Source organism: Temnothorax longispinosus, chromosome 6 (assembly GCF_030848805.1).
Source record: "Temnothorax longispinosus isolate EJ_2023e chromosome 6, Tlon_JGU_v1, whole genome shotgun sequence".
Taxonomy (NCBI): domain Eukaryota; kingdom Metazoa; phylum Arthropoda; class Insecta; order Hymenoptera; family Formicidae; genus Temnothorax; species Temnothorax longispinosus.
Window position 1 is genome coordinate 14685825 of NC_092363.1, and position 27154 is coordinate 14712978.

General features: G+C 36.9%; 2 protein-coding genes across 7 annotated transcripts; one reads left to right on the plus strand and one right to left on the minus strand.

Moving 5' to 3' along the window:
* Window positions 1-540: 540 nt before the first annotated feature.
* Window positions 541-10402, minus strand: LOC139814199 (uncharacterized). 4 transcript variants are annotated; one of them, XM_071780293.1, is made up of 10 exons: window positions 9171-10402; window positions 8048-8221; window positions 7430-7607; window positions 5810-5982; window positions 4715-5680; window positions 2878-4601; window positions 2550-2716; window positions 2190-2479; window positions 1624-1944; window positions 541-1533 (listed from the first exon to the last, which is right to left on the minus strand). In XM_071780293.1, exons 3-5 carry the CDS (start codon window positions 7577-7579, stop codon window positions 4906-4908), a joined length of 1098 nt encoding a protein of 365 aa, XP_071636394.1. In that variant the 5' UTR covers window positions 7580-7607; window positions 8048-8221; window positions 9171-10402; the 3' UTR covers window positions 541-1533; window positions 1624-1944; window positions 2190-2479; window positions 2550-2716; window positions 2878-4601; window positions 4715-4905. The 4 variants fall into 4 exon arrangements, with proteins under 4 accessions (XP_071636394.1, XP_071636395.1, XP_071636397.1 ...); XM_071780294.1 differs by having other exon boundaries at window positions 2550-2742; XM_071780296.1 differs by having other exon boundaries at window positions 7478-7607; window positions 9171-10398.
* A 1871-nt stretch (window positions 10403-12273) lies between these two features.
* LOC139814289 (uncharacterized) lies at window positions 12274-26199 on the plus strand. 3 transcript variants are annotated; one of them, XM_071780456.1, is made up of 6 exons: window positions 12274-12953; window positions 14180-14334; window positions 14500-14731; window positions 22621-23666; window positions 23744-24045; window positions 24195-26199. In XM_071780456.1, the coding sequence occupies exons 1-6, from the start codon at window positions 12881-12883 to the stop codon at window positions 24280-24282; spliced, it is 1896 nt and encodes a 631-aa protein (XP_071636557.1). In that variant the 5' UTR covers window positions 12274-12880; the 3' UTR covers window positions 24283-26199. The 3 variants fall into 3 exon arrangements, with proteins under 3 accessions (XP_071636557.1, XP_071636558.1, XP_071636559.1); XM_071780457.1 differs by having other exon boundaries at window positions 22633-23666; XM_071780458.1 differs by having other exon boundaries at window positions 12275-12953; window positions 24210-26199.
* The last annotated feature ends 955 nt before the right edge of the window (window positions 26200-27154 follow it).

Sequence of the window (27154 nt, forward strand, 5' to 3'; positions counted from 1 at the left end):
AATAATTAATACAAAATTTCATATTCGCGCGAACATATTGTATCAATAATAATATATGTATATATATATATAAATTTTTATTTGTATAAATACAATTTTAACCTAGCGACTTAAATTAACGCATTTTCGTCGTTTGTTTTGTCAACTTCAATAACATGTCAAGTTTTATTGCCTGGTGATCTTTCGAAAACGATAAGTTCGAAGCGTCTTTTATTAATTTGAATCAAGCAGTTGCAGAGCATTTGAATTCTAAAAAAGATGGTGCACAAATGCAGAATGATCCAGACACTTCATTTTGCAATCTGGTTATGGCGGAATTAAAACAATTGGATGATGATATAAAACAAGTCAAGAAACAAGAAATCATGAAAATTTTGTGGAGAAAGGAAAACCTGTGAGCGAGATGATTTTTGTGATAAAATAAATAATTTGTATTTATTCGTAGATACATATAATACTCATGTCTTAAGATTGTGCGATATTAATTTTAGTAATAACATATATGTGTACTGGTATATAATAATATTAATAATAATAATATTAAAGAAATCTTGTACTATTTATTTTATATTCACATAATAAATACATATTAGCATTACATTTCACAATATGACACGTGTGTAATCAATCGATCAAATGTTTACGTGTAGATAAAGTCTTGATTTTGTCCTCTCGTTACATAATCATGCTGCCAATTGACCATTCCATTTGGAGTCATAAAATAATTGCAAAGAGAGTCTTTAATGTGCGTCGCAAATGCACCATTTTCGTTATTTTCAATAATTTCATCATTGTTTTCAAATTGTAAAATATTACTTTCTTTGTTTCTTAAGAAATTGTGCAAACATACAGTTGCCAAAATATATTTATTGATATTTTCAGGAATCGCAGCGATCGGTCTGTTATATATACCCCACTTTTTTGCCAAAATCCCAAATGTATTTTCTATTATACGCCGGGCTCGCGAAAGTCTATAATTAAATATGTTTTTGCGTTCCCCCAAATACCGTCCAGCATATGGCCGCATCGCAAATGCTTTCCAATGGGGAATGCTTCATCCCCAATAAAAAAATAAGGCACTTGTATATCGGTTCCGCTTAAGCAACTGGTTCCTTCTGGAATATCCAGCATCTCATTCGTCACATTCAAGTAGCTGTTCCCATAAATTCCCGCATCACTGTTCTTCCCCATTGACCAATATCCACCAAAGTGAATTGATAATTGTGATCACACACAGCCAAAAGTACGATGCTGTATCGTATGTGATAATTAAAGTACAGCGTACCAGAATTAGGGGGGCATTGAGCATCGACATGTTTTCCATCAATTGCCCCCAAGCAATGTGGAAAATTCCATAATGTCCAAAAACCCTCAGCAATTTGTAAATATTCTTCTCTTGAAGGAGTTCGTTGATAGATAGGACCAAGAAGTCTTTCAAATACGTCACACGTCTCTTTAATTATTTTATGTACTGTTGATAAACCAACACAATAGGCAAAAGCAACTGCTGGAACTTTGTCTCCAATCAGAAATCTGTAACATCATCATCAATATTATAATATTAATTGCCAAACTGTTTTTACACATATGTATTGTTAGACTACGAGTAATCCGAACATATACCGCAATGTAAAAGCAACTCTTTGCTCTGGTTCAAGTGCCCGTGGACTTCGTTTCATTAAACTTGGATTAACAATGTCCATCAAGTGCTGGAATGTTGGCAGTGTCATACGTGTATACTTGTGGAACATTTGCTCATCTGTTTTCATCTCCTGAAAAAGATTGTAAAACGCTCCTTGCTGTCTTCTCCTTGTGTTAATTGGTCGTACCCAGACACGCCGACGGCGCGGCGGCGACGATGACGTTCACGGTTTCTACGACGTTGCACCAAAAGTGCTCCCATGTTGACCAGAGCAATTAACAACAAATCGAAATCATCCATTTCTGTGAAAAGACAAATGTAATTCAATCTAATGCAGTCTTCTCGAATTAAAATCACATTCAGAATTGTATGAATTAATTGCAAAAACGTTAAAGAATGGCCAAACAGCGCAAACATCAAATATCAAAATAAGTGAAAAATATTCAATGATACATACAAATAATAAAGTATTATTCGAGAAAATTAACCAAATCAAGAAAATGTTTTAATAATGAATTTTTACACCTAAACTGTATATGAAACTTACCGAAAATTATGAGATGCGTTTATTTTGCAATAAATTACAATTTCTGGTGATCGCCTCGGACTCGACGACGTCTCGCTATCCGTTTTCGGATCTTGCGCCGATTTAGCTTTCGACGCGTCTTGATTCGAGTTTGCTTGCGTCTTGTTAGTCGCGGAGCTCTGAGCCTTCAGAGTAGAAAGCAATTTGGATACTTCTGCACCGATATCAATTTTGCTCAGTTCACCTAATTTGTTCACAATAGCGGCCGGCTGGGGTACGTTGGACACGGATGTCGCAGGCTGGAACTCCTCCTTGATAACGAGAAATCAAGAGAATGTTTTAATAATAAATTTTTACACCTAAACTGTATATAAAACTTACCGAAAATTATGAGAAGATGCGTTTATTTTGCAATAAATTACAATTTCTGGTGATCGCCTCGGACTCGACGACGTCTCGCTATCCGTCTTCGGATCTAGCGCCGATTTAGCTTTCGACGCGTCTTGATTCGAGTTTGCTTGCGTCTTGTTAGTCGCGGAGCTCTGAGCCTTCAAAGTAGAAAGCAATTTGGATACTTCGGCACACAAAATAAAATTAACCTCAAAACACTATATTTACGAAACTGAGACAATTCACACTAATAATTATATACGGTCACTGTCAGTTCGTAATTTCATTACGTTGATACTTAAATAATGAGAATACTTACGTGTTAATCAATATAAATCCGTTCTTTGTTCTTGATCACTTTTCTAGAAGGACCGACTACAAGGAGAATGTATGTGCCTATGCCCGTGGCTATGCATTATGTATTTTTATGTAGATTGAAAATCCAGAAGCCATGGGCAGAATACAGAAACCATAGCGCATGCGCTATGATATCTGCCATTCTGCTATAGGCAGATAAAGTAATACCACAGCGCATGCGCTATGGCTTCTGCATTCTGCTTATGGCTCCTGTAATTTTATTTGCTTCCACCTTTAAAGCGGGGAGGGCTTTATTTCCTTATGCACATGTGTATGGACCAATCAATTTTCTTATGCTTACGCATTATGCGTTATGCAGAAGTGTGTGCTTCCCGCTTATAAGTACTTGCTTATTTTGGTGAGCATAAAGCTATCGCATAACAATATTAACAATACAGATATACGAATAAATATTTTTTGTCAGTCAGCGTCGAATATTATATTTTATATTAAATATTATTAAATATTTTATATTTTATATTAAAAATGCTATATGACAAAATTTGGAATATGAGAAAATTCTTAATAAAGGAGAAAAAATGCAATAAAATGCAATATTATATAATAATAAATTTAATTTTTTATAAGTTCTAAAGTCTGTCAGCAACTTTTCGGAAATATTACAAATGCAATGTTGTATGTGAAACATTCAAAAATATAACGCGTGCTATGTAAACGTAATAATAGTTTTATCATGTATCAGAAATGTTTCTAAATCATTACATCTGCAATATTTCTTCTGCAATATTGTAGAAATTCACTGCTTGCAATTCAATTTTTTATTACCTACGCAACCTTTCAGAAATTTTTCAGAAATATTTTAAATGCAATGTTGCGTTTGATATGTTAAGAAATATTATTCGTGCAATGCAAACGTAATATTACTTTTATGGAGGTCCACCTCCACCCACCCTTGCTTGCGGGAGAGGGGCAGTAGCCCATGTGTCTGTCTACACACACAATTAAAGTATTATTTAAAAATTTATATTATTTTTTTTAACTTTAACACTGTATATCTCAAAAACTAGAACAATTAACCCCATAAGACCTAAATCATTTTTTGTTCAGTGTAAAAAATACTACCAGAAATTATCGTCAAATCAAGGAGCCACAGTTATCGTAATCGTCCCATTTTTACAAATGGTTATGAAATTATATCGCTGCATAAAAATATAGGCTCGTATTCTGAATGCACTTTTATTGATATATGCACGCATTTATCGATAAGAGTGCGTTTAAAATACAGGCCATAGGCCGGTATTCATAGTCGGTTCTTATATTTAAGACCATTCTTAATTAAGTACAATTATAAGATGTCATTAACCAATCACAGAGCCGTATTAGCATCTTAAGATATTACTTAAGACGGTCTTGAAATAAGATCTGATTATGAATACCGGCCATAGAGCCGTATTAGCATCTTAAGACATTATTTTAAAACCGTCTTGAAATAAGATCAAAATAAGGTTGAAATAAGATAAAATATGAATACCAGCCTTATACTACAGAAGCGTAAAGGAGAAAATAAGGGCACTACGATGATTTCAGCTTAAATACTCATGGTATTATTTATACTGCATTTTACGATATATTTAATGTAATGACTCTCATCGATTTGACTTTTTTCGAAATTTACGTAGATGAAGTAAATCCCTGCCTTTGAGCCACCGCTGCTCGTCCCCTCAACTGAAACGACAAATTGTAAGTTGAAACAGGTATTTCCTCGGTCTATTAGTCGATAATGATATATCTGTAAATGTAACTTTATATAATAATATAAAAATCTGTAATATATTTACTTTCTTTTTCAATTATCCTGAACCGTTCTCTTTCCTCGCTTATACATCTCCAGAAGTTTCCTCTACGCCTTTGCGTAAATCTCTCAATTTCATCTTCTTTATATTATTTTTATTTTATCTTCGATTAATTATTAATAATCTTTCATTTTTTATTCTTCCGTTGTCGTTTCGTTTTTTTCTTTTTCATTGTTTTATTTCTCTTCATTTTCACGCACTTCTTTGCCCTCTTCTCCTTTCTCTCTTTTCTTAGTTTCTTCGTCCTTCTCTTCTCTTTCAACCGTTTCTTCTGTCACCCTCTCACTTTTCGCTTCTCTGTCATCTAACTGTTCTCTCTCTCTCGCCTTCTCCTTTGCTTCGTCTTTTTCTTTGCCGCTCTCATTCCCCTTTTGCTCATCTTCGTTTTTCTCTTTCGCCGGATTGTTTCTCTTTGTTGTCTCATAATTTTTCCCCTCCTGCTTTTCTATTTCTTTCATCTGACCCATCTGCTTCCAATTCTCAGTTTTCTTATTCTTATTGTTAGTTTTGTTGTTATTATTCACGTCCAATCTTCGCATCTTCCTTTTTTTATAATACTTTTTCATAGCTTCCTTATAGGTCTCAGCAACTTCGGCAAGTACGTCAGTTATCCAACGGGCTACCACGTTTGCTAAAAGTTGCAACTGCTGCGTCGCACGGTCGCCGTTTTTTGCGTCCGCGTATCCATCAATCGATATTAAACGCTTCATTAATACGTCTGCGATCTCGGGGATGCCCTCCCGCGTCTCGCGCCGATATTCTAAAATACTCTTGACTAAACGTTCCGCCATCTGGTACTGGGATATCGTTGCGTCATGATCCAGCGTCGTTGCGCGCGTGATATCCTCCGCGAATTCCGCGATCTCTTCTGCGGTCCGTTTCTTCCTGAGCGGTAGTCGCGTCGCCTTCCTCGTTCTGCGCTCCTTTTGGCGACGAATTCGCGCGGCTTCTCTACGAAAAATCAAATAGAATTTTTGTTTTTAGGATTAGCATTAAAATTTCTACGGACTCGGACGTCACAGAGAGAGTCCGACGCATTGTCAGGCGAAATCTATCTGATTGTGAGATACGACATATTACTCCGGAGTTAAGCAGGACTCGGCTTCGACGATCTTGACGAGATTATCCACGAACGCCGGCGGCAACGTCATCGCTTTTTCGTTCAGCGTGTTCAGCGCGCGCTGCTTCGTCGGCCGTGCTAGTTCTGCGATCCGAGTTGACGCGGATGTCGCGGAAACTCGCGGTACATTGCGCTATGCGAAGAAGCGAGAGATTAGTAACGGAATTAATAGTCCCGGATGGTCGAAGAGCAGATTTTTGCAAAGTGTCTGCCACAATTTTCGCCAGAAAAAAATACAACGGAATCTGCTAACGGAACACGATGGTAGATCGGCTGCGGAGACCGGGCAGAATTCATCAATCATCCTTAAGCAAAATAATAGCAATACACTTGTAAAGAGTGATGGCAAATTTCGCCCATTTTTTGGACCTCGAATTTCAAACTTTTTTTCATGGCAAAATAGTACTATTAGATGAAACATTAATCCCAGTAAAATTTCAAGATAAGCATAGGCACGGTTCCGGAGATACAAAGGGGTGAAAGTGACGATTTCCAGTCAGGGTATATTGCATAAGGAAGAATGCGTGGTTGAAGTTCACGTATTATTGATGAGGGTATTTTTTGTCGCCATCCCAATATGTGAAAGGCCAGGGGACTCGCATTAAAAAAGCACCCCAATATGTGAGAGGCAAGGGGACTCACATTGAAAAAGCACCCCAATCTGTAAGAGAGGCAAGGGGACTCATAGTAAAAAAGCAGCCCGATCCGTGAGAGGCGGTGTCAAGTTTCACATCAACTCCATCTATCTCGGGGAATTTTCATGATAGTCAAAAACTATAAGGTCATATTTGAATCCGGCGTAAAAAATCTATAAGAAGCGATATGTGTGTGTTTCACTTCGTTATATATATTTTATTCCTTGGTATGGACACTTGAAGAGTTTCATGTACTTTCATGGATTATGAGAAACCATCACTTTCACCCCTTCATATCTCCAAAACCGTGCCTATGCTCATTTTAAAATTTCTCTGGGATTAATGTCCCGTCACAGTACTATTTGGCATAAAAAAGTTTGAAAATCAAGGTCCAAAAAATTAGCGAAAACACAGGTCTTTTTGCCATCATTCTTTGCTGCTACGTAACTTGATCATCTGATGACATACCTTTTTAGAAAATACATCTTTAAATATTACTTTTACTTATTTTTAAATAAAATATTTAAAGGTGCCTTAGGTGTTTAAAACCTAAAAGAGGTCTTAAAATTAGATATTTAAAATCTTAAGGAAATATTTAATATATTTAAATAAGGTATTTTAAAGATATTTTAAGGTATCTTAAGTATAATCTCTTTAAATACCTTATTTTTAAAAGTAATATTTAAAGAGTCAGCTATATAGATGATTGAGTTTTGTCGAGAGATTCTTGTTTGAAATTTACTGTTAATTTATTATTATTATTAATTATCGTAAATATTTATTATTATTAATTTATTGTAAATAGATATTATTTATTATTATTAATTTCTTATTATTTGCCATCGTATTGCGCCGTGCATATTCTTGTCAGTTTTTGCCGTCTGCTATTAGATTATGTAATCATACGAAAAGTTCATTTCGAAACATATGACATATTTCATTTACTTTCGCGATTCTCGTCGCTGACACCTTCGAGCGTAACTTATCTTGTACCCTTTTCCTTTCCAAACGCGGGTAGTCTTCGAATACGTCATCCCGCTCGCCCTTGGCGATTTCCGTTTCCACGCCGTTAGTCCCGTTGTCATTTGTGGCCATGGTTGCGTTTTTTTTCCCCGCACAAACTCTAAATATAGATTAAAAGAAATTATTTCCCTAGTTATAACTTCCAGATCTTTCATCAAACGATCGAACCCAAGGTCCGTAGATAGACGATATAAGGTCTTCTCACGGTCGCCATTTTTGACTCACAGTGAATAGGTATACATATATGTATGTACGCGTCATACTATATAGATATTATACTGTATGCGTGAATTACATTGCAATTAAGTGGTTGCAAGCAGCAGTTGAAGAGTTTAAGATAAAAAGTTGCAATGCCAGCCTGATGTGCAAAAAATTGCAAAAACCGCACTGAAAATGATTTTCAAATGTCGAAAACTATTTTTTTTTTATTGTTGTCGCCATTTTCGGTCCAAATAGCTTGAAGTGAATGCGACGACCTTATCTGTCGTCGCATCTATATCTACGGTACGGACTTTGATCGAACCTAGCGACATATCGTACCTGTTTACTCGGTTGGAGCCTCGCCCAAAATTATTAAGGATCCATCATATTCGATATTCATCTTGCGATAAATAACTTGGAAACGTTTCACGTGATAATTTACAAACGGAAACGGGAACTTTTAACGACTGGTTCCATATAATGTCCAAAGAGACTTTAAATTTCCTCGTGTGTCTTAAAAAAAAAAGAAAACGTCAGACGTCGATAGATGATTGACTTCAATTTCGATAGATAGTTTTACTCAAAATTTTTATTTGCGTCTCTTCAGAGTGCAAATAAAACAATTAGTTAGAATTGTGATGTAAATTACAAATCAGTATATATACAGACATATATACTCTAATCTCCGTGATTATAGTATATTTATATGAATTATAGTATATTTACATGAATTATTTATGTTATAGACGTAGGAATATCTGGATGGAAAGCGAATTTTCGCGGGGTTGAAGACTGAAGGGTAAGAAGAATGGGAGTGTCCCGACTTCCGTTTAACCACGTTGCGATTGACCACAGTCACTCATAATAATATAATTATTATAAACTATTTTATTATTAACACCTTAAATACTTATTATTAACGCCTTAAAACACGATAAAAATTATTTTTTTGTAAGATTAATAAAGTGGTTTACCTTGCCCGACATGGTTTAAATTACCTGACAAAAATCTACCTTCAAAAATTTTACTATTATAAACATATATTAAACTCACTATAATAAATTAAACGAAATTGGTTAGAAACATGTTGTAACAAACATTCGGCATTACAACTCAGCGTAAACAAAGTTCAGCTATCTTTAATAGTTATATTGAAAAAGACTTATAGGCCGGGTGGTTCAGAATTTCCAAACTTCCTCTATAAAAAAATATATTTGAGCGACCCAACTGGCCAAAATTTCTCGATCCTTTATAATATCTCACAACGTTTCGGCCAACATCTGGCCCTTTTCAAGTGAGGAATATAACAATAATTATTGCCAGCACTCCACGCATATACATCCTATGTCGCTTAATATAGTTCCCAAAATACATCATGCTTCATAAAGCGGAAAAGGTAATTATAATACAAAGATGTATAAAGACATGAAACATAGCGAAAAGGATGCCAAAAATGACTTACAAGTTTTATGCGTCGACAAAGCAGAAGTAAAAGATACAATTAGTTAAGAGATAGATGAAACCGACCATCTTGTCAAATGCGTCCGAACGTTACAACAGTCAAAGTCACAATAATAAAACTCAGAAAACACGCCAATAAAGCAAAATAGCGGGTTCTTAAAATAACTAAACAGCGGTCAATGAGCATAGATTAGGCAGCATTAATAACACGATCGTAAACAGCCCGGTAAATTTTCGGTGTCTTTTTGAAGATTGACAGTACGCCTGCACTTCTTAATGAAAAACATCTCCGAAATCTCTCTTTTTTTATAATGGCTTTCTTTATATAAAATCCTCAGATTATGCGCCGCTACGTGAAATCATGTTTATATGTGAGACGATGTTTGGAGACCACGGAGTGATTGTTAACATTTCCTAATATCACTTTGATGTTCTTTTAATCTTGTCTCTAGGTGCCTTTTAGTTTGCCCAATCTAGCAAGAATTGCAGTTAGCACAATCAATCTTGTACATACACAAGTTCAGTCTGTCTGAGATACCGTAGTCTATCCTTGCCTTTCCTAATAATGCAATCTAATCTCTTTGGGACAGTAAGAAGTGTCTTGAATTTGACACCTCTGCTCATTGTCCGGCTGACATTCGCACTAAAGGCCTCTAATATACGGGATAGCTACGAAATTTTCAAGGTCCCGAGACACACCATCCTCCGTCGTCATATCACTGGCAGGGTCGTCACGTTTCCGCAATTCACCAAGTCTGACATTAATAAATTTGCCGACGACATTCCTCGGAAAACAATTATTAATTAGTATCTCCCTTACTGTTGCAATATTTGTTTCATGGAAACGAGTATCTGACAAAAGGATGGCACGGTCCACAAGATTTCGTATAATATTCACTTTGTATTTGAACGGATGGTAAGAGAAATAATTGATATAACGCCTGGAGAATGTGGGTTTACGATACCAATTCGTCAACAGAGAGTTACCTTCCCGAAACACTGTGGTATCAAGGAAATTCAGTGAACCGTGTGTTAATTTCCAATTCATAAGTAAATTTTAGTCTTATGTGATAGTTGTCAATAAAAGTTCTTAAAAGTTCATCAATCCCCGATTTCGGGACCACGCAAAAATATCATCTACATATCTACGATAAAACCGTACAGCAAAACTCAACAGTTGCAGACAATGTGTCTCGAGATCATCCATAACCATATCAGCGAGAATCGGAGATAAGGGAGATCCCCCCATATGCGTGGAGTTCTGGCAATAATTATTATTGTTATATTCCTCACTTGAAAAGGTCCAGATGTTGGCCGAAACGTTGTGAGATATTATAAAGGCAAGTTGGGTCGCTCAAATATATTTTATTATTTTTTGATACTGGCGAAGAAAAGTCTCAGTCATTGTTCCTCTATAAAGATCTGACTGTGGATACCGGCCATAGACATGCATTTTTTCGTCTAACCGAAAAGACGACTATAAAGAGACATCTTTTCGCCTAACCGAAAGGATGACTATAAAGACATTTTTTCGTCATCTTTTAGTTTTATGTGGTGTCTGGGCATCTAGATGTAAATTATTACATTTTACGCGTAAACGCCCAACTGGATAAAACAAATAATAGACCAAATTCCCGGACCGGAAATAAGTTGGCGCTGGAAGTTTATATTTTTTAATAAACTATAGCTCAAACGATTGCTCCTTGATTGCTCCTTTAGAATAAAAAATTGCTCCCCTTTTAAAATTAATATTTTTTAAAATATTTACAAAAAACGTAAAATTTATAATTATCACTCAAAAACATATTTTTAATAACTTTGTACAACTAAGTCCAGCATAAAATGATTGCTCCTTGATTGCTTCCTATTGCTCCATTAATTATTACTTTAATAATTTATTGCATTTTTATTAAAAAATTAACAAATTTTTTATTTCACAATTAAGTGACGGACGCAGCTACCTATTGTAACTATATACATTCGGTAGCTAACGGCGGATATATTCAAACGTAATATAACAACTCTATATTGTTTATAACTTATATATTTCAAAAAGTTTAATTCTTTAACCAATATTGATTTTTGGTAGAATAATTGTTCCTCGCTTGCTCTCTATTGGGATATATTCAATCGCTCATTCATTCGTATAATTAATTTTGTATGATACTTTAGCACTTTTATTGAAAAATTAACAAATTAAAGGCTGGAGTACAAACTTTTTAGTAACGCATAAATGCATCCGGCCTTTAGTTTGTTAATTTTTCAATAAAAATGCTATAAAGTATCAATACAAAATTAATTATACGAATGAAGCGATTATCCCAATAGAGCAATAGCTGCGTCGTCACATTATGAAATAATAAATTTATTAATTTTTTAATAAAAATGCAATAAATTATTAAAGTAATAAGGAGCAATCAAGGAGCAATCATTTTATACTGGATTTAGTTGCACAGTTATTAAAAATACGTTTTTAAGGGTCGGCAGGAAACACGGTGCTGGAGACCTCTGATGTTGGGTTGGCTTAGCTGCGACTCGCTGCGAGTCCGTATTTTATACTTATTATAAATTTTTAAGAGCAAAATTGCAAAATCGGGTTCTGTAGCTGACTGCACTATTATATAAAGAGTATATATAAAAAAAAATTCACGAATCTATGTAACTTATTTTATGAGAAATCTTGTTATTACGAATCCAATAAAATGCAGTTTAACGTGCACTTAGTGCATAAAGTGCAACTGAGTGTACCTGAGTTTGCCTGGGTCTCCTGCCGATCTTTAAGTGATAATTATAAATTTTACGTTTTTTGTAAATATTTTAAAAAATATTAATTTTAAAAGGGGAGCAATTCTTGATTCTAAAGGAACAATCGTTTAAGCTATTGTTTATTAAAAAATATAAACTTCCAGCGCCAACTTTTATTTCCGCTAATTCTCGAGAATCACCGACAATTCGCTCACGTATCATTAGTAAATAAAATAATTTTCGTTAAAATCGCGGGGTAAAACGGACCGATCGTCCCGTCGCGCGTCGGCGGTCTTCTCAGTATCCCCACAAAGATGACGCCATCATCGCCGTGGGATTTCGCAGCGACGGTCCGTCCGTGTCAGTCTGTGACAGTCTGTGTCCGTTCGTTAATCGATCATTCCGGATTCCGGGCCGGGAATCGGTGTTCGGTGTCGGTGCCGCGGGATCGCTCGGGATCGCTCGTGCACGTCATTCGTTGGTGGGAACGGCCTCGAAAGGGCAATCCGACAACGGAAGATTCGGGAAAGGGAAGGCGATCCGAGTGTTGCAACGGATCGGCGCCGCGCAGTACGCACGATACGTCAAACGGTGCGTGAAGCGCGGATATACTGTAGCCTGTGGCCTGTGGCGCGGCGCGGAGCTGGAGCAGCTGGAGCTGGAGCATGATAGTTGCCAGGCGGCAAGGCCAGCGCGCGCGCATATCTCTCTGCGCGTGAACCCCTTCCCCCCGTGCGTGTACCCCGTTTTCTCACGGCCGTGCGTGAGAATTTTGCGGTGAGGAGATGCGACGGTATCGGCGACGCGTGACGACAACGCGACAGTACGCCGTGTGACGCCGCTCGGGATCTGGAGGATTTGCATCGCCGCCGCTGCCGACGAAGAGGAGCAGGGGGGAAAGATCTCACGGGGCGTCCCCGGTCCCCGGAAACACGCCGGACGCTATGACGAGATAACAGATGCAGAATGAGGCGCAGCAGCAGCAGCGGTAACCTATTCGGTTACGCGGTCCTCACATTCACCCTCACTCGTCTCAAGGGTGAGTTCATTTACTACATTTTATAGGCAGTACGGGGTACGGCACGCGCGCGTCCTCGGCTTCCGCGTCCCGTCGCGCCTTTTATTTTTATAGCGCCATCGATTACCGTACCGGAGGAAGCTGCCGCCGCTGCCACCACCGGCCGCGTATTGTGCAATGCGTGTCTCGCGCTTGAAAGTCGAACGCTCGAGAGCTGTCAGGAAAAATGGGGCAGGTTCTATATAACGTCTTGTGCATAAAAGTGCACACGCGCAAAAGTGTTCATCCGCGCGCGCGCAAACTACACGTGTGAACTCGCAGGAGTGCGTGTATGCGTCCGCGGTATAATATATGTATGTCTTCTCAACACCGGGGGAGAGGGCAGCATTTACTCCGAGAATTAAGTCGAATTGAATTCAGGTCGAATCGCGTAGACTTTGAGTTGAACGTGACGGCAAGGCGAGATCGAGTTTTATGTCATAAATCGGAATAAAATTGGCAATTTGTGTATTAAATTGTATCTCACATCCCTCTCAATTTGATTTGATACAATTACTCAAACAAGCAGGTCTGTCGAAAGCAGATCTTGCCAAGTATCTGCTACAAATTTTGTCGGCAGAAGGACTATAGATTTGATGCCGGTTATATCACATGATGTCGCAGTACGCCCAACAGAAGTATAACAGCTGAACTGACTGATGTACTGGTTCAGAGTTTATCTTTTTTACTCCACATTGAAAGGAAAAAGATAAACTCTGAACTAGTGCAGCCAGTTCGGTTACAAAGAACAAACCCATAATCAGACAGCAGATTGGCAGCAGAAATTGAGCAGATCCTGCTGGAACCGTTTAGGCTCTGCTCGGTTTCTATTCCCAATCAGCTCAAATTGCCTGTCAGTAAGTTCTACTTGTGCGATTTCTGCTGCCAATCTGGTGAATGATTATATTAGCAGACTCTGGCAGAATATAAGCTGAATGCAGATGCAGTTGATGTCAGTCTGCTGACATGTCTGATCAAATTTCTTACCAATCTGCCGACATACTGCTATCATTTTGCTTACTGAGTAGCGAAGTCTTTCTGGAAGAAAGGAGAGTCTTGATAGCGGAAATAGAAAAAATATGTACGAAATAATTAATAAGTAAATAATTGTTTGTTATATGGGAAATTTATATGTTAACTTTTCTTTCTTACGCGTTTTATCTTTCTCCTTTTCTCTCTTGATAACAAGTACGCGTTAATATTTATAGTACACGCAGAAGGCGGAGTTGCTTGCAAGGACCAACATGGGCACTCTTATGAGAGCGGCTATCATTATATTCCTGGACCTGAACCGTGTACCTTCTGCATTTGTGACAATGGCAATCCGAAATGGTGCAAAGCATTTATTTGCAAATTTCTCGAGGTATGTAGCGTCAACAGTCTAGTAATCGAGTAAATTCTATTGCCTTAAAGCCTGCAATCAGCATTTATTGTTAGAGCCGGAGTTGAACAATCAATGGCGTCGCTTGACAAAGTAAGAAACAGTAACTTGAAGATTTACATCACAAATTTGCTTTTTGTATAATAGGAGAATTGTAAGTCTTTTCGGCGAGGTAATACCTGTTGCGAATTTATTTGCCTGGACGACACATTGTCATCGATATCGAACGACAAGGCTGACGAAGCAGGGACTAATGTGATAGATGGAAACGCAAATTACGATATAGGTCTACGATCAGTTGCCAGTTTCGTGACAGCAATATTTTCACTGAGTCTATTATTTTTTCTGATACACCGTCTGCGCCAACGTAAGATACAAGGTAACGCAATGTAGGATGTTTCGAGTCTGTGAAGAGAGGTTTCAGCAGTTTTTCCAAGGAACAATGATCCATGTATCGCTATATATTTAGAATTAATATAAGTAATTAAAGGCGCGCTCTTTTTCACAAACTTGAAAATATAAAAATATATGTACAGCCCTAGGTAAAAGTTTGAACGCATCGGGAGTAAATGCAAAGAGTTAAGATTAATTGAGTGAATAAATGATTATGACATTGCTTCAAACATGCTCCCAAGTTGTATCGAAGATATGTGGGAAGACGGTGGAAACTCGGAAATCTTCCCGAAATGACATGGCCCCCTTAGCCACTGGATTAGAGTCTCATTGGCCCGTATTTATAGTCCTTACTTATTTCAAGACCGTCTTAAGTAATGTCTTAAGGCTCCTGGTCCCTGAGCCGAGAACTCTGCGTTGACGGTGGCGACGTACCGTCGCGGCAGAAATGAGAACTCTCCAATGGAGAATTCTGTCCTTTGTGACATGTTGACAACCTATTTTGTTGTGCATGCTATTTCTTTATTATTTGCTCTGTGCTTGTGCTCTAACGTTTAAGGTGGTTTATTCGCGACTATGTGAGTCAAAATAAACCTCATTTTAAAACTTCTAATTTCATACACTTTCATAGTCGACTAAATTCATTAATGAATTTCTCAAAATGATTGTATATCACAAATCGAATAAATAATCAATAATAAAAAAGAGGCGAATGAAAATAGTCCAATTTTCTTAGCGTAGTACAGAAGAGCTTCAGATGTGGCAACGTCGCAACATTCATGTAAACAAATGGTTGCACGTGTATCGTTTGGAGCAATAAACTTAGAGGTTAATTTTATTTAAGTGCAAAATTTACTTTTATATCATGAACGAACAACTGCGTTTTAACCTATGCAACTCGCGTTATGAATTCAAAGCGCGACGTTGCCACATATCCGAAGGTTTGTGATCACAGTGAGGAATGGACTGAAATCGATGTCTTTTAACTAATTTTGTGAACATTCTATACGGTTGAGATTGTTGGCTTTGGTACCATATGATTCGGAAGACACTCCTCTGTTTTTATTCTAATTTTCAACCTGATCTGTCTTTTCTATAATTTACTACCATCAATTTATCTCAAAATTACGGTCTCTCACGCGTCGTCCGCCATAAACGCAATGCTTAAGATAGGGAAAAAAGCATATTTTTAGACAATAATATCTCGGAAACTACACGGTCAATCCATTTCAAATTTAGCATGAAGATTCGTCAGTTGCTTAATTACTTTTACTGAAAAAACTGCATCGATCTGTTTTCATAGGTTATATGGACATACCACCTTAACGTATTCGTGAAAGTCGTAAAATTGACCGAAAAGTAAGATTTGCATGCGGAAGGAACATTTTCACCTCATTTCGATAGTCGTTAAACGGCTGTTTTTCCCGTATATTTAGGCTTCGTTTTATGGCTGTTTGTTTATTGTCGAGGGAAAAGGGTAGTTTTCGGTCAATTTCGGAAGTGTTCTGAAACGATCTATAGTGATGTTTTATTGAAATGTTTTTTTATTTGAAAATGGCATGCACAACGAAATTGGGTGTTTTCCTCGCCTCGATAGTAAGAATCCAATATGGCCGCGGTGACCATCCAGGACCCTTAAGATCCTAATAAGGCTCTGTATTATAGGGGAAAAGAGTCAAATGGAAGCCACTTAAGGATAAAGTAAAAAAAATATTAAAAATATTACATATTTATTTCAACTTAAGCGAATCTTAAGCTACAACTAATTATTCTTCAACCTAATCCTAATTAAGCTCCAACTAATAGCTTCTTGATAGTATTCATAAAAACTGTAAGAAATCATCAAATATAAGTGTTATAATTTGAAAAAAAGTAGCTTTGGCTCCCATTACCCAGGGTACAGAGTAATGAGAGTCGGTACGCAGGTAATTAGATCCATCACTAAATAAATCTAAAATACAATAATATATCTACTATTTTTTCGCCATATTGCGGCACAAAACAATATACTTTTACCAATAGGAACTTTAATTATTATAGGAACATGCAAACTCAAAAAATCTCAAAAAACTTATCTTAATACTGACGAAAAAAATCGCACACGTATTCTTCAGCTGAATCACATCCAGAGCATTCAGCGTGAGCCCAATTGCCAAAGGATCTACATTGGTACCATAATTTGTTTAATTTCCCTGTTTCAGCACACAAGGTGTAGGTATTTTCTTTATCATCATCGTTACTTTCATGAAATCCATTTAAGGGGTAACGCCACTCTAGAGTCCCAAAAAAAGCCAATTTTTGATAATTTTTTTCAGAAATACAATAATCATAAATGAAAATCGGTTTAATTCTATTTATTATTTATATATTAAAGTATAAAAAAAATTTTTTATTAATTATTTATTGCCAAAATGGCGGCACCAGAGCCATTGCTCCAAAGTGCCTTTTTGCGGAAGGCGTCCAACAGGCGGAATCGAAGCTCCTATAATTTCTGAGCTGAAACAAAAATTCAAAGATTTTTGAAAAATATATGTTTTTCTATGGAAGTACCTAGGGGAATTGCGAAGTATCATTTTTTGTAAGAATGGTGCATGTTGGAAAAAAGTGCTTCATTTTTCGCTAAAAAATGTCGCACAAAATTGTTTATAAAAAAAGTTTTGTTCAACTTATCGCAAAATCCCTAGGTACTTCTAAAGATAATGTTATTGTAAAGTTTCACTAAAAATTTCAAGTCAATCGGATAAAAGGTGTTCGAGTTCTGATTCCGCCCGACTTTAAAAAAGCGATTTCGAGAAAAACGCGTTTAAAGTTTCAGTTTCACCATTCACAGATGTGAACGCGGCGGCAGACGGATTACGAAAAAGGGATAATAGAGATTTTTCCGAGCTTTGAAACCAAGTGTACCTTATTTCTAAGACCTTAAAGCATCGTTTAACAAAAAAAATCGATTTTTTGAAAATTCTAGAGTGGCTTTACCCCTATCATTACCTCAAACGGACTATTTTTAATTTGAATAGATTGATCAAAAAACGTGATCGTTTTAAGGCAAAAAGTTGTTTACATATATTACTGAAGTCTACTCTAATGATAAAATGTAGTGAATTGAAGTAATATGTATCAAGCCTACTTAGAACTTGATCCGTTCATTCGTTATCGAGATCTCAACATCTCGAGTACTCGCAACCCGTCGCGTCGCGTAAAAGAGTCACGGTCGGTCTCGCTCCGCGTATACTTGGCACGAGACACTACCGTGTCTCTTGATATTTAATACTCACATTTCATAAAAAAAATCGATGATTATAAGGATAGCGCAAAAACCACTTGAGGCCTCTTCAGACACAAAACGACAACTGAGCTGCGATTCAATTCATTAGTCTTCTTCTCACGTCTCTCTAATCCAGCGCTAAACAAAACACGCTCGAACTCATTCGGATACACGTATTAGGGCTATGACACAATACAAAAGTACAGGTAATAGGAACAGGGAATAACCAAAAGTTCGTTAATTAGTTAATTACAATCTAAAAAATTTGAATGTTATGGTTGGTGTGATTGGTTGGCAACAGGCAATAGAATTTCCAACGTGACGGAAACTCTATGTCTATTGCCTGCTGTGTCACTGTTTATTCTGCACTTATACATTCTGATTTCTGATTTCTATTCCTTATTCCTATTGCCTGTATTTTTGCTTCCTCATAGAGGAGCTTTGTTTTCGTAAATCTCGTATATGTATCTTTGATTGTGTATAAACCTAGGCCTAATCAAACAAATTTTAAAGAATTATATATGAACGAGAGGTAGAAAAGGCCGAAGAAAAAAATGTTTTTTTAGTTTTCTATGCCAATGTGTTCAGAATGTTCTAAAACGTCGAAAAATACACTTTTTAAAAAATGTCTGCGTGCATACCTGCGTGCGTGTGTGTGTGTGCGTGTATGTACATAGTATGGTTGTTCTAACTTCCGCAAATTTTGAGATATCGGGCTGATTTTTTTTTAATCGATAGAGTATTATTAAAGAAAGGTTGGTATTGAATTTGGTGATAATTGGTAAAGGGGTTCTTTCTTTATAAAATTTTGAATTTTTTGAGAAATGTGGTTGCTCTAGATTCCGCCAATTTTGAGATATTGAGCTATTATAATTCTATGGCCGGTATTCATAGTCGGTTCTTATATTTAAGACCATCTTAAGTACAATCTTAAGATGTCATTAACCAATCACAGAGCCGTATTAGCATCAAGATATTACTTAAGACGGTCTTGAAATAAGATTTGATTATGATATTATGAATATCGGCCTATTATAGGGGAGACCGGAGCTATATAAAGTGTCCACACTTTACGCTTTTTTGAAGTTTACTAAAAAACTAATAAAGATATTTAGCTAAAATTTTAATGGCGTAACCTTTCAACCTTGCTATTAAAAAAAAAAACATAATTAGAATTGTTAATCTTTTACCATTTTAAAGAGGCGAATTTTTTAAGTGGGCAAGCTTAGACAGATGGCCCCATATGCGGGGCTATCTGTCTACATTCGAGGGGCTATCTGTCCACATAATAAAAAACACATTATTTATATTAATTTTTATACTTATTTATAATATTATTTATTATTAATATATAATATTAAAAAAATTCCCTAGTGGAGTCAGAGCAGTAGTAGGCACTTTGTGTAGATTTTTTGACAGGATTTCTGCGTGACTTTTCTTTATATACGGTGGCATCAAACTGATTTTGAGTCCGTTGCAAAATTAATGTGATGAGTTTCTTTTGTCCCCTCAATTCTTTAATCTTTTTTTGTATTTGGGGCCTTTACTTTATCCTCGGCAGCGTTTGAAATAGAAAATATTCAATAATTTAAGACAAATTCATATATTTAACTTGACGCGTATTTTTAAAATAAAAATTTGGTGACGATTCTTGAATCGCAGGATCAAGTAGCTGTTCGTAGGTCACAGTAACGAGTGAGAGCCCGAACATTTATTCCAAAGTCTAACGCTGTTTTTGCGAAAAGATTCTCGTTCGATTTTTATCCTTTTATTCTCTATAAGTATAATTTTATTAAACCGTCGTGAGACAGGTTAGTTTTACCCTACTGATGACCAGTCATTGCGATAGTAATCCTGCTCAGTACGAGAGGAACCGCAGGTTCGGACATTTGGTTCACGCATTCGGTCGAGCGGCCGGTGGTGCGAAGCTACCATCCGTGGGATTATGCCTGAACGCCTCTAAGGCCGTATCCTCTAGTCAAAGGTGGCAATGATATCTCTAGGAGTCTCGATATGTCTACCTTATCCGTCTTAAGTAAAGTCTTTCTTTTGTAGTTACGCACCATTATCTATTTATAAAAGAACAATCTGTCATTGAAGTGTGGACACATTGCCCCATCAAAAATAGGATAGATAGCCCCGACCACGTTTTTCAGTCTTTAACATGTTGCTAATTTTAGATTATGCGGAATTAAGATTTGACGCTTCTCACACCTGATAACAATATATTAATTGATAATATTATGAATTGTTTACTTTAATTTGAGTCAAACTATTGTCGCACAGCAAATTTTTTGACCATAAAAAAATGTGAATAATTGTTTTCGCTTTTCTTTTAATGTATATAGCGTCTGCGAGAAGCATCGCAAGAAAACAAACAACGTTTAAATCTCTTACGTAGAGCATTTTTAAACTATTTGTTACAATGGTGGAGACGTCTGTCTCTTAAAACCTCAGATAGCAGTACTGTGGACACATAGCTCCCGTAGACAGATAGCCCCGGTCTCCCCTATTCTTTTGTCTTTTCTACCTCTATTTCATATATAATTCTTTAAGATTTGGTTGATTAGACCTAACTTTATACGGGATAAAAATTTTGAATTTTTTGAGAAATGAGTGAAATGACTTATGACAATCTAACATTATTTGAACAAAAAATACATTAAAAAGCGATACCCTAATCTGACCTAGAATAGTGTAATATTTGACCCAGAAGAGGATGGAGTCCCGGAGTCCGTAAAATTTCTGTGAAAATTATATAAAAATAAAAGTATACAAATTAGAAATTTGTACATTGCTTTTTATTGTGCTCATAAAGACCTTCTTCTATGAGGAAGCCAAATTAATAAATATTAAGGCTCTTGGGACCGTATTCTCGAGCCTGCCCTAATGATTTTCGTATGCGACTTTCTATTTGAAAAGCATTGAATTTCGCATGCGAGTTTCATGAAAACGATTCAAGAATAGGGCCCCTGGTCCCTAAGCCGAGAACTCTGCGTTGACGGTGGCGACGTACCGTCGCGGCAGAAATAAGAACTCTCTCCAATGGAGAATTCTGTCTTTCGTGACATGTTGACAACCTATTTTGTCGTGCATGCTATTTCTTTATTATTCGCTCTGTACTTGTGCTCTAACGTTTAACGTATTCGTGAGAATCGTAGAATTGACCGAAAAGTAAGATTTGCATGCGGAAGGAACGTTTTCACCTCCTTTCGATAGTCGTTAAACGGCTGTTTTCCCGTATGTTTAGACTTTGTTTTATGGCTGTTTGTTTATTATCGAGGGAAAAGGATAGTTTTCGGTCAATTTCGGAAGTGTTCTGAAACGATCTATAGTGATGTTTTATTGAAATGTCTTTTTATTTGAAAATGGCATGCACGACAAAATTGGGTGTTTTCCTCGCCTCGATAGTAAGAATTCAATATGGCCGCGGTAACCATCCAGGAGCTTTAATAATTATGCATTAAATAAAATACAAGCTTCCTCATAGAGAAGCTTTGTGAGCGCAATAAAAAGTAATGTGCAAATTCCTAATTTGCACACTTTTTTTTGTATTATGTGAAGGCCTTTACTGCATGAATCTCATTACCTCATGTCCTCCTACTCCGTAGCCAATAAAACGTGAGTCGTACAGCATCTGAAGATAAACTTAAGGGTCGACAGGAGTAACACTACCGACCTCTGTCAGGTTGCTTAGCTGCGAGTCCGTATTTTATTTATTATAAATTTTTTAAGAGCCAAAATAGAAAATCCGGCTATGTACCGGGTTGCGGCTGATCTTACTGATTAAAACGAGCATAAGTTTAATGAGATTCGTTAATTAATTTGGCTAAAATTTAGGAAAAACCTTTTCTAAGCAGCTTTTCAGCAGGCAGCAGGCTTGCAAAGCTGCTTACAAACGGTTTTTCTCAAATTTTAGCCAAATTAATTAACGAATCTCATTAAACTTATGCTTGTTTTAATCAGTAAGATCAGCCGCAACCCGGTACATAGCCGGATTTTCCATTTTGACTCTTAAAAAATTTATAATAAATAAAATACGGACTCGCAGCTAAGCAACCCGACAGAGGTCGGTAGTGTTACTCCTGTCGACCCTTAAGACGGTTTTAAATATAAGATCCTACTATAAATACCGGCCTGTAATTGGTTTATAACATCTGAAGATTGTGCTTAAGACGGTCTTAAATATAAGATCTGACTATGAATACAATGAATAACTATTATAGGATAAACTGGACCGATGCATGAAAAGTTAATCCCAAACATGAAAAATAATTTTTCTAGGCACTACATATGGCTTGGAAAAATATATCAGGTGAAACATTCTTAAAACTTTTTAATAAAATGCCAAAAATAAAAACGCAACTGTGGAGGTTACATAGACAAAAACAGTTTTTAATTCTATAGGCCACAGTAGACTGTAGAAAGTAAAAGTTATGTAATATTTTTTTGTCTTTTATTGATATGAATACTAAGGTATATTTTGTATTTCAATCAATCGTGTCGAAGAAACTGTCATAATGATTAATTTTGTCAATTAGTTTCAAACCTTTTACATTTACTCCCGGTACGTCCAAATTTTTTGCTGATACTGTATTTTGTGCACTTAGTTTGTGTGGCAGGTCGAGAAAACAGACAACTTGGAGAGGACCAAAGAAGCTTAGGTAATATGGGATATTTGGACAGAGGCGGGTTACCCCATGGGGTTCCCATGGACGACATACCTTGCGGGACGGGTTACTCCCTGTGGAAACCACCTGACAGCAATTACTTTCCGCGTGGCGAGGCGCCTCCGCCCTACGAGGAAGCAATCGCAGCCGCGAGGGCAGAACAGGCATTGTTATCGATGAATCCACACACGCTGCTGTCGATGAACTTCTCAGATAATTATATGCCAAATGGTAACAATCACGCAAGCGTGGCAATTGTTGCGGACACGCAAAACGACTTGAACGCCGCGAATCCGCAGGCGTCGTCCAACGATAGTAACATACACACGCCCTTGATGTCTTCGTCGAGCAGACCATTGTCTAGTCCCAGCGCGTACGCTGGTTATCGACCAATAAGCCAAAGCAACGCGTCGTCCACCGTTGGTCTGAACACGAGCACTTCCACCACGAGTTTTACAATGGGGACAAATACGTATGAGAATCTACCGGTCTCGTCGGTCGCCATGACAAGTTTCAACGACAGTCAAAACTCCGCAGTGATCAACGCCAGTACGCAACCGTTGCTATCGATATCGCATTCCACCATACCTAAGAGCTATCGTCAGCACACGACGATATTCCCGCGTCAGAACGGTGGCGGCGCATTCACGATATCAGCGACTCTGTCGAATTCGGACGTGTCCTCCCATCGCACGATTCCGCGAACGTTGACTTGCGTCGCCAGCAGAGCGAAGGATGTCCTGACAGATTGCTCGGCGAGAGATTATCTCCGCTTGTCACCGAGCAGCATCGCAGCGCCCCAGAGCCTGTCACGTCCTGTACAGCTGTCCGCAGCTGTAGTCGCAACCTCGGGAGGCTACAAAAGCATCAAAGACTCAGATGCGTTTTACACGGACGCCTCTGTGGCGTCGGCGTCCGGTCTGGCGCAATCGGAAACGTATCCCGCGGACACGGCAAATGTATCCGAACGGACTCGCGAGTACACGGTATAAAAACATACAATTCTCCGTAATACAAATCACATTGAGACATTTACATTACTAATTACGACCTTCTATCGCAGCCTTCGCTGAGCGTGGCTAACGAGATCAATGCGAGCGGCAGCTTCGAATCGGTGACGTGTACCTGCAGTATGCAAGCGTTACCCACTCTACACGACGACACGGACGATTATCGAAGTGAGTGCGAGAACTGCAAGAGCGCGACGGGTTCCCGCTATTACTTGGATAATGAGGACGAACTCGCTACATCTCTTCACGAAACCATGACGTTGCACAGAAGGCCGGACGAAGCAGCATCAAGTGCCACACCACAGTATTATAGAACTTCACTTACACTGCCGACGAGTACGCGCCAACGTACAAGGTAGACATTCTATTAATATAATATTTTTAGAACTATTAGAGTTACGAAAAACTTTTCTTTTTGCATTTACATTTTTATCAAGCGTAAAATGTTTGTTGATATTTAGAGTTTATCACACGTAAAAAAAATCGCTAAATGAATTTTTAAAGTGTTTTTCTATCCAGGATTACCGGAGCTCGTGAAAATTGGTTCAACACCATGCCAGAAAGTTCTAGCGGATCTTCGGACGAAAATTAAGTATTATAAAAAAAAAATAGAGGAAAATGTTCAAGTGCGCAAATAAAATTATACACGCACACACAAATACATACACACCTACACAAACACGTATAGTATGTATATGTTATATAACTATTTAAAAAAAGAATTTTACCTATACAGAGTGTCCCAGGATTATCGCGCTTCTCCTTTCGGGTGAGACTGTTGGTTGAATGTCAAGAGCGTATCGATAATTTTTGCGTCATGCTAGGTTCAAGATGAAGATAGTCACTCTCGTTATGTAACGTTTAACGCGATACAAGGATAGCTCTGTGTTAGAGTTTCGCAAATCTTTTCATTCGTTTGGCATGGTGGCATGGCAGCTTAAGTCTTCCAAAATTCTCAGCTTCTCTACTCCTTCCACGTAACATCTGAGATAAACTGCCAGTTTTTGGGACATCCTCTATAGTGTTTATCGTAATTATCATCATAATCGTTACCATTGTCGTCATTATCATTAGATAGCGGAGGTACGTGAGGTTTTACTGCGAACGAATCCTTGGGAGTCTGAAATGCACTAACAATAAGATGGATCAGTGGAAAACATCTCGTAGTAAAACATTGCGAGCCTTTGCATCAGATGTTGTCAATCATTATTGGCATCATTATTATCATCGTCGCGTCACACTATGTTACCAGTATCTTTCCGAATTTATTTTACCTGCCGAAGTATTCCGTTTCATGCAAGAAGATTATACAGATTTTAATGATAGATCTTTATTGTAAAAAGTAGAATAAACTCATATCTGTATATGTATATGATATTAGGATAGTCGTAAAAATGTAACAATTCATGAAACTCCTTCTTTCATGAAATATCTGAAAAAAGAAAAACGCGAGGTCGGTATATAAATTATAGTAATATATTTGTTGATATACATAAGTTGCCTATGGCACCGAATATTAAGGACCCGCAGCAGCCGTGGGTGAATTTTTATGAGTACGAGTTGACCCGACACTCCCGGGGATAATTGGAGAACGTTACTGTTATCATCGACCACTTTTGATTGAGCGATATAAATAAGCGAACGTTCCATTATTTTATTTTATAATTTACATTTCTAATTTTTTATATCTGTAGACATGTGTACGCATTTACGCAGCGCAGCAACATTATATATCTCTGTCAAATCATTTTATTTGCATTTACTACTAACTTGCATTTGTACTATTTTTTACGCCATTATTATTTCCTGGAAAGGCAAATGCAGAGATAACAAAAATTTCTTTTTTGTATTCGATTGTGTGTAAAATGTTGTGTATTTAAGCTTTAATTAAAAGGATCAATTTTAATCGAAAGTTAGAAAGACTGATGGACAAGCAATCGGCTTTTTATCAAATTTTTACTAAGAAAAACATTATCTTTGCATTTATCGGAGTGTGGATACGAATCAAAGAAGCGACTTTATGCTTTACTACATTATGTAGATATATGTAAAAAAAAAGGGGATGAAATTCGGCTGCACCTGTAAGGTTGTATCCAAGTTGGAAAGTAATAAAGGACGGAAGTGCCAAAGTGTTCACGTTAGACGAGTACGGTGAAATTGTGATATTTTAATTATGAATTGTCTATAATTCAAATAAAGAAAGGAAGATACGTATAAGTACAAGCGCGAGAGTAGAAGCTGCATTTCGTTTCGGCATTGTAATCATGACATTTCTTTTTTTAAGATTGACAAGAGATTGACGAAGAAGCGTTTGTTTTAGTATCGCAGTGTTTATGTAATCTCTCTCTCTCTCTTTCGATGACTCACACAATATCGACCGAACCATAGTTCTTTGTGATTGTAACATTGAACTCCTTTGGGCTTCTTAAAACCTCTTGTAACTTCTTCTTATTCATGATACTGTGAAATACAAATGATTAGCAAATAAATCTTTTCTTCTGATTGCCAATGGCTGGTTGCACCGCATATTTCCCGTTCTCACATTTTGTTTCTACCCCACGCCACGATATATGCGTAATATTTCAGATGTATACTATATACATATATATATATATATATATATATATATATATGGTTTATTTTAATATTTAGACTAAGTAAATAATATTATTAAATCAAAGTAAATTAATTAATTAATTGAAATTAAAGTAAATAATTCTTCATTTTTATTGTGTTCCAATATTGGAAATTATATGACATGAATTATTGTAATTAATTTTCTGTTCCATTCATTTGAAATATCATACTGAAATATTTCGAATGTTAATATATGTGCTTGGGTACTGTAATAAGATTCACAAATTACAAATTCCATCAAGTATCTTACGGGGTTGTTAGCGGTCAGAAAAAGCTGAGAACAGTCAAGGTATTAAAAAATAATCGGAAGAAACTGAGAAATGTCAGGATCAGGGAATTTCTTAATCTAACAATAAGATAAGATTAAATTATTGTAATATCAATTTTAAACGTTTGAATTATCTTTTCAAAAACTATTAAACAGAATTTTTTTTAATTATTGAGGAAAGCATAAGTATTTTTTATGATTTTTAATTTAAAGAAGTTTAGAATAACAAATTGAAGTTCGACAATTGAAGTTTGTATATGCTGTAATATGTTATTTTTTCAGGAAGTAATTTGCTAAAGGAAGTAATTTGCTGATATATGTGTGTGTATAGACAATACACATGTAGGCGGGGAAGAGGCTATCGCGGACAGGGGTGAGTGGAGATGGACCTCGGTTTGCCTGGAAAGTTATAAATCCGAACCGTACAATGATAACCTCTTTTCGCCTTGTAAGCAGAGGTGGGATGGGATTGGGTGGACTTTGCTTTGCGTGGAAAGTATAACGCTGTCCAGAGAAATTATCCACGCAACTTTTCAACTTTCCAGGCAAACCGAAGTCC

Coding starts and splice junctions, on each gene's coding strand:
- LOC139814199 (XM_071780295.1), bottom strand. CDS start 7,579: ATGGCCACAAATGACAACGGGACTAACGGCGTGGAAACGGAAATCGCC. Junction 5,983..7,429: donor CAGCGACGAGAATCGCGAAA/GTAAATGAAATA, acceptor TTCTTCGCATAG/CGCAATGTACCGCGAGTTTC. Junction 5,681..5,809: donor GAGTCCTGCTTAACTCCGGA/GTAATATGTCGT, acceptor GATTTTTCGTAG/AGAAGCCGCGCGAATTCGTC.
- LOC139814289 (XM_071780456.1), top strand. CDS start 12,881: ATGAGGCGCAGCAGCAGCAGCGGTAACCTATTCGGTTACGCGGTCCTC. Junction 12,954..14,179: donor CACCCTCACTCGTCTCAAGG/GTGAGTTCATTT, acceptor TAATATTTATAG/TACACGCAGAAGGCGGAGTT. Junction 24,046..24,194: donor AGTACGCGCCAACGTACAAG/GTAGACATTCTA, acceptor GAATTTTTAAAG/TGTTTTTCTATCCAGGATTA.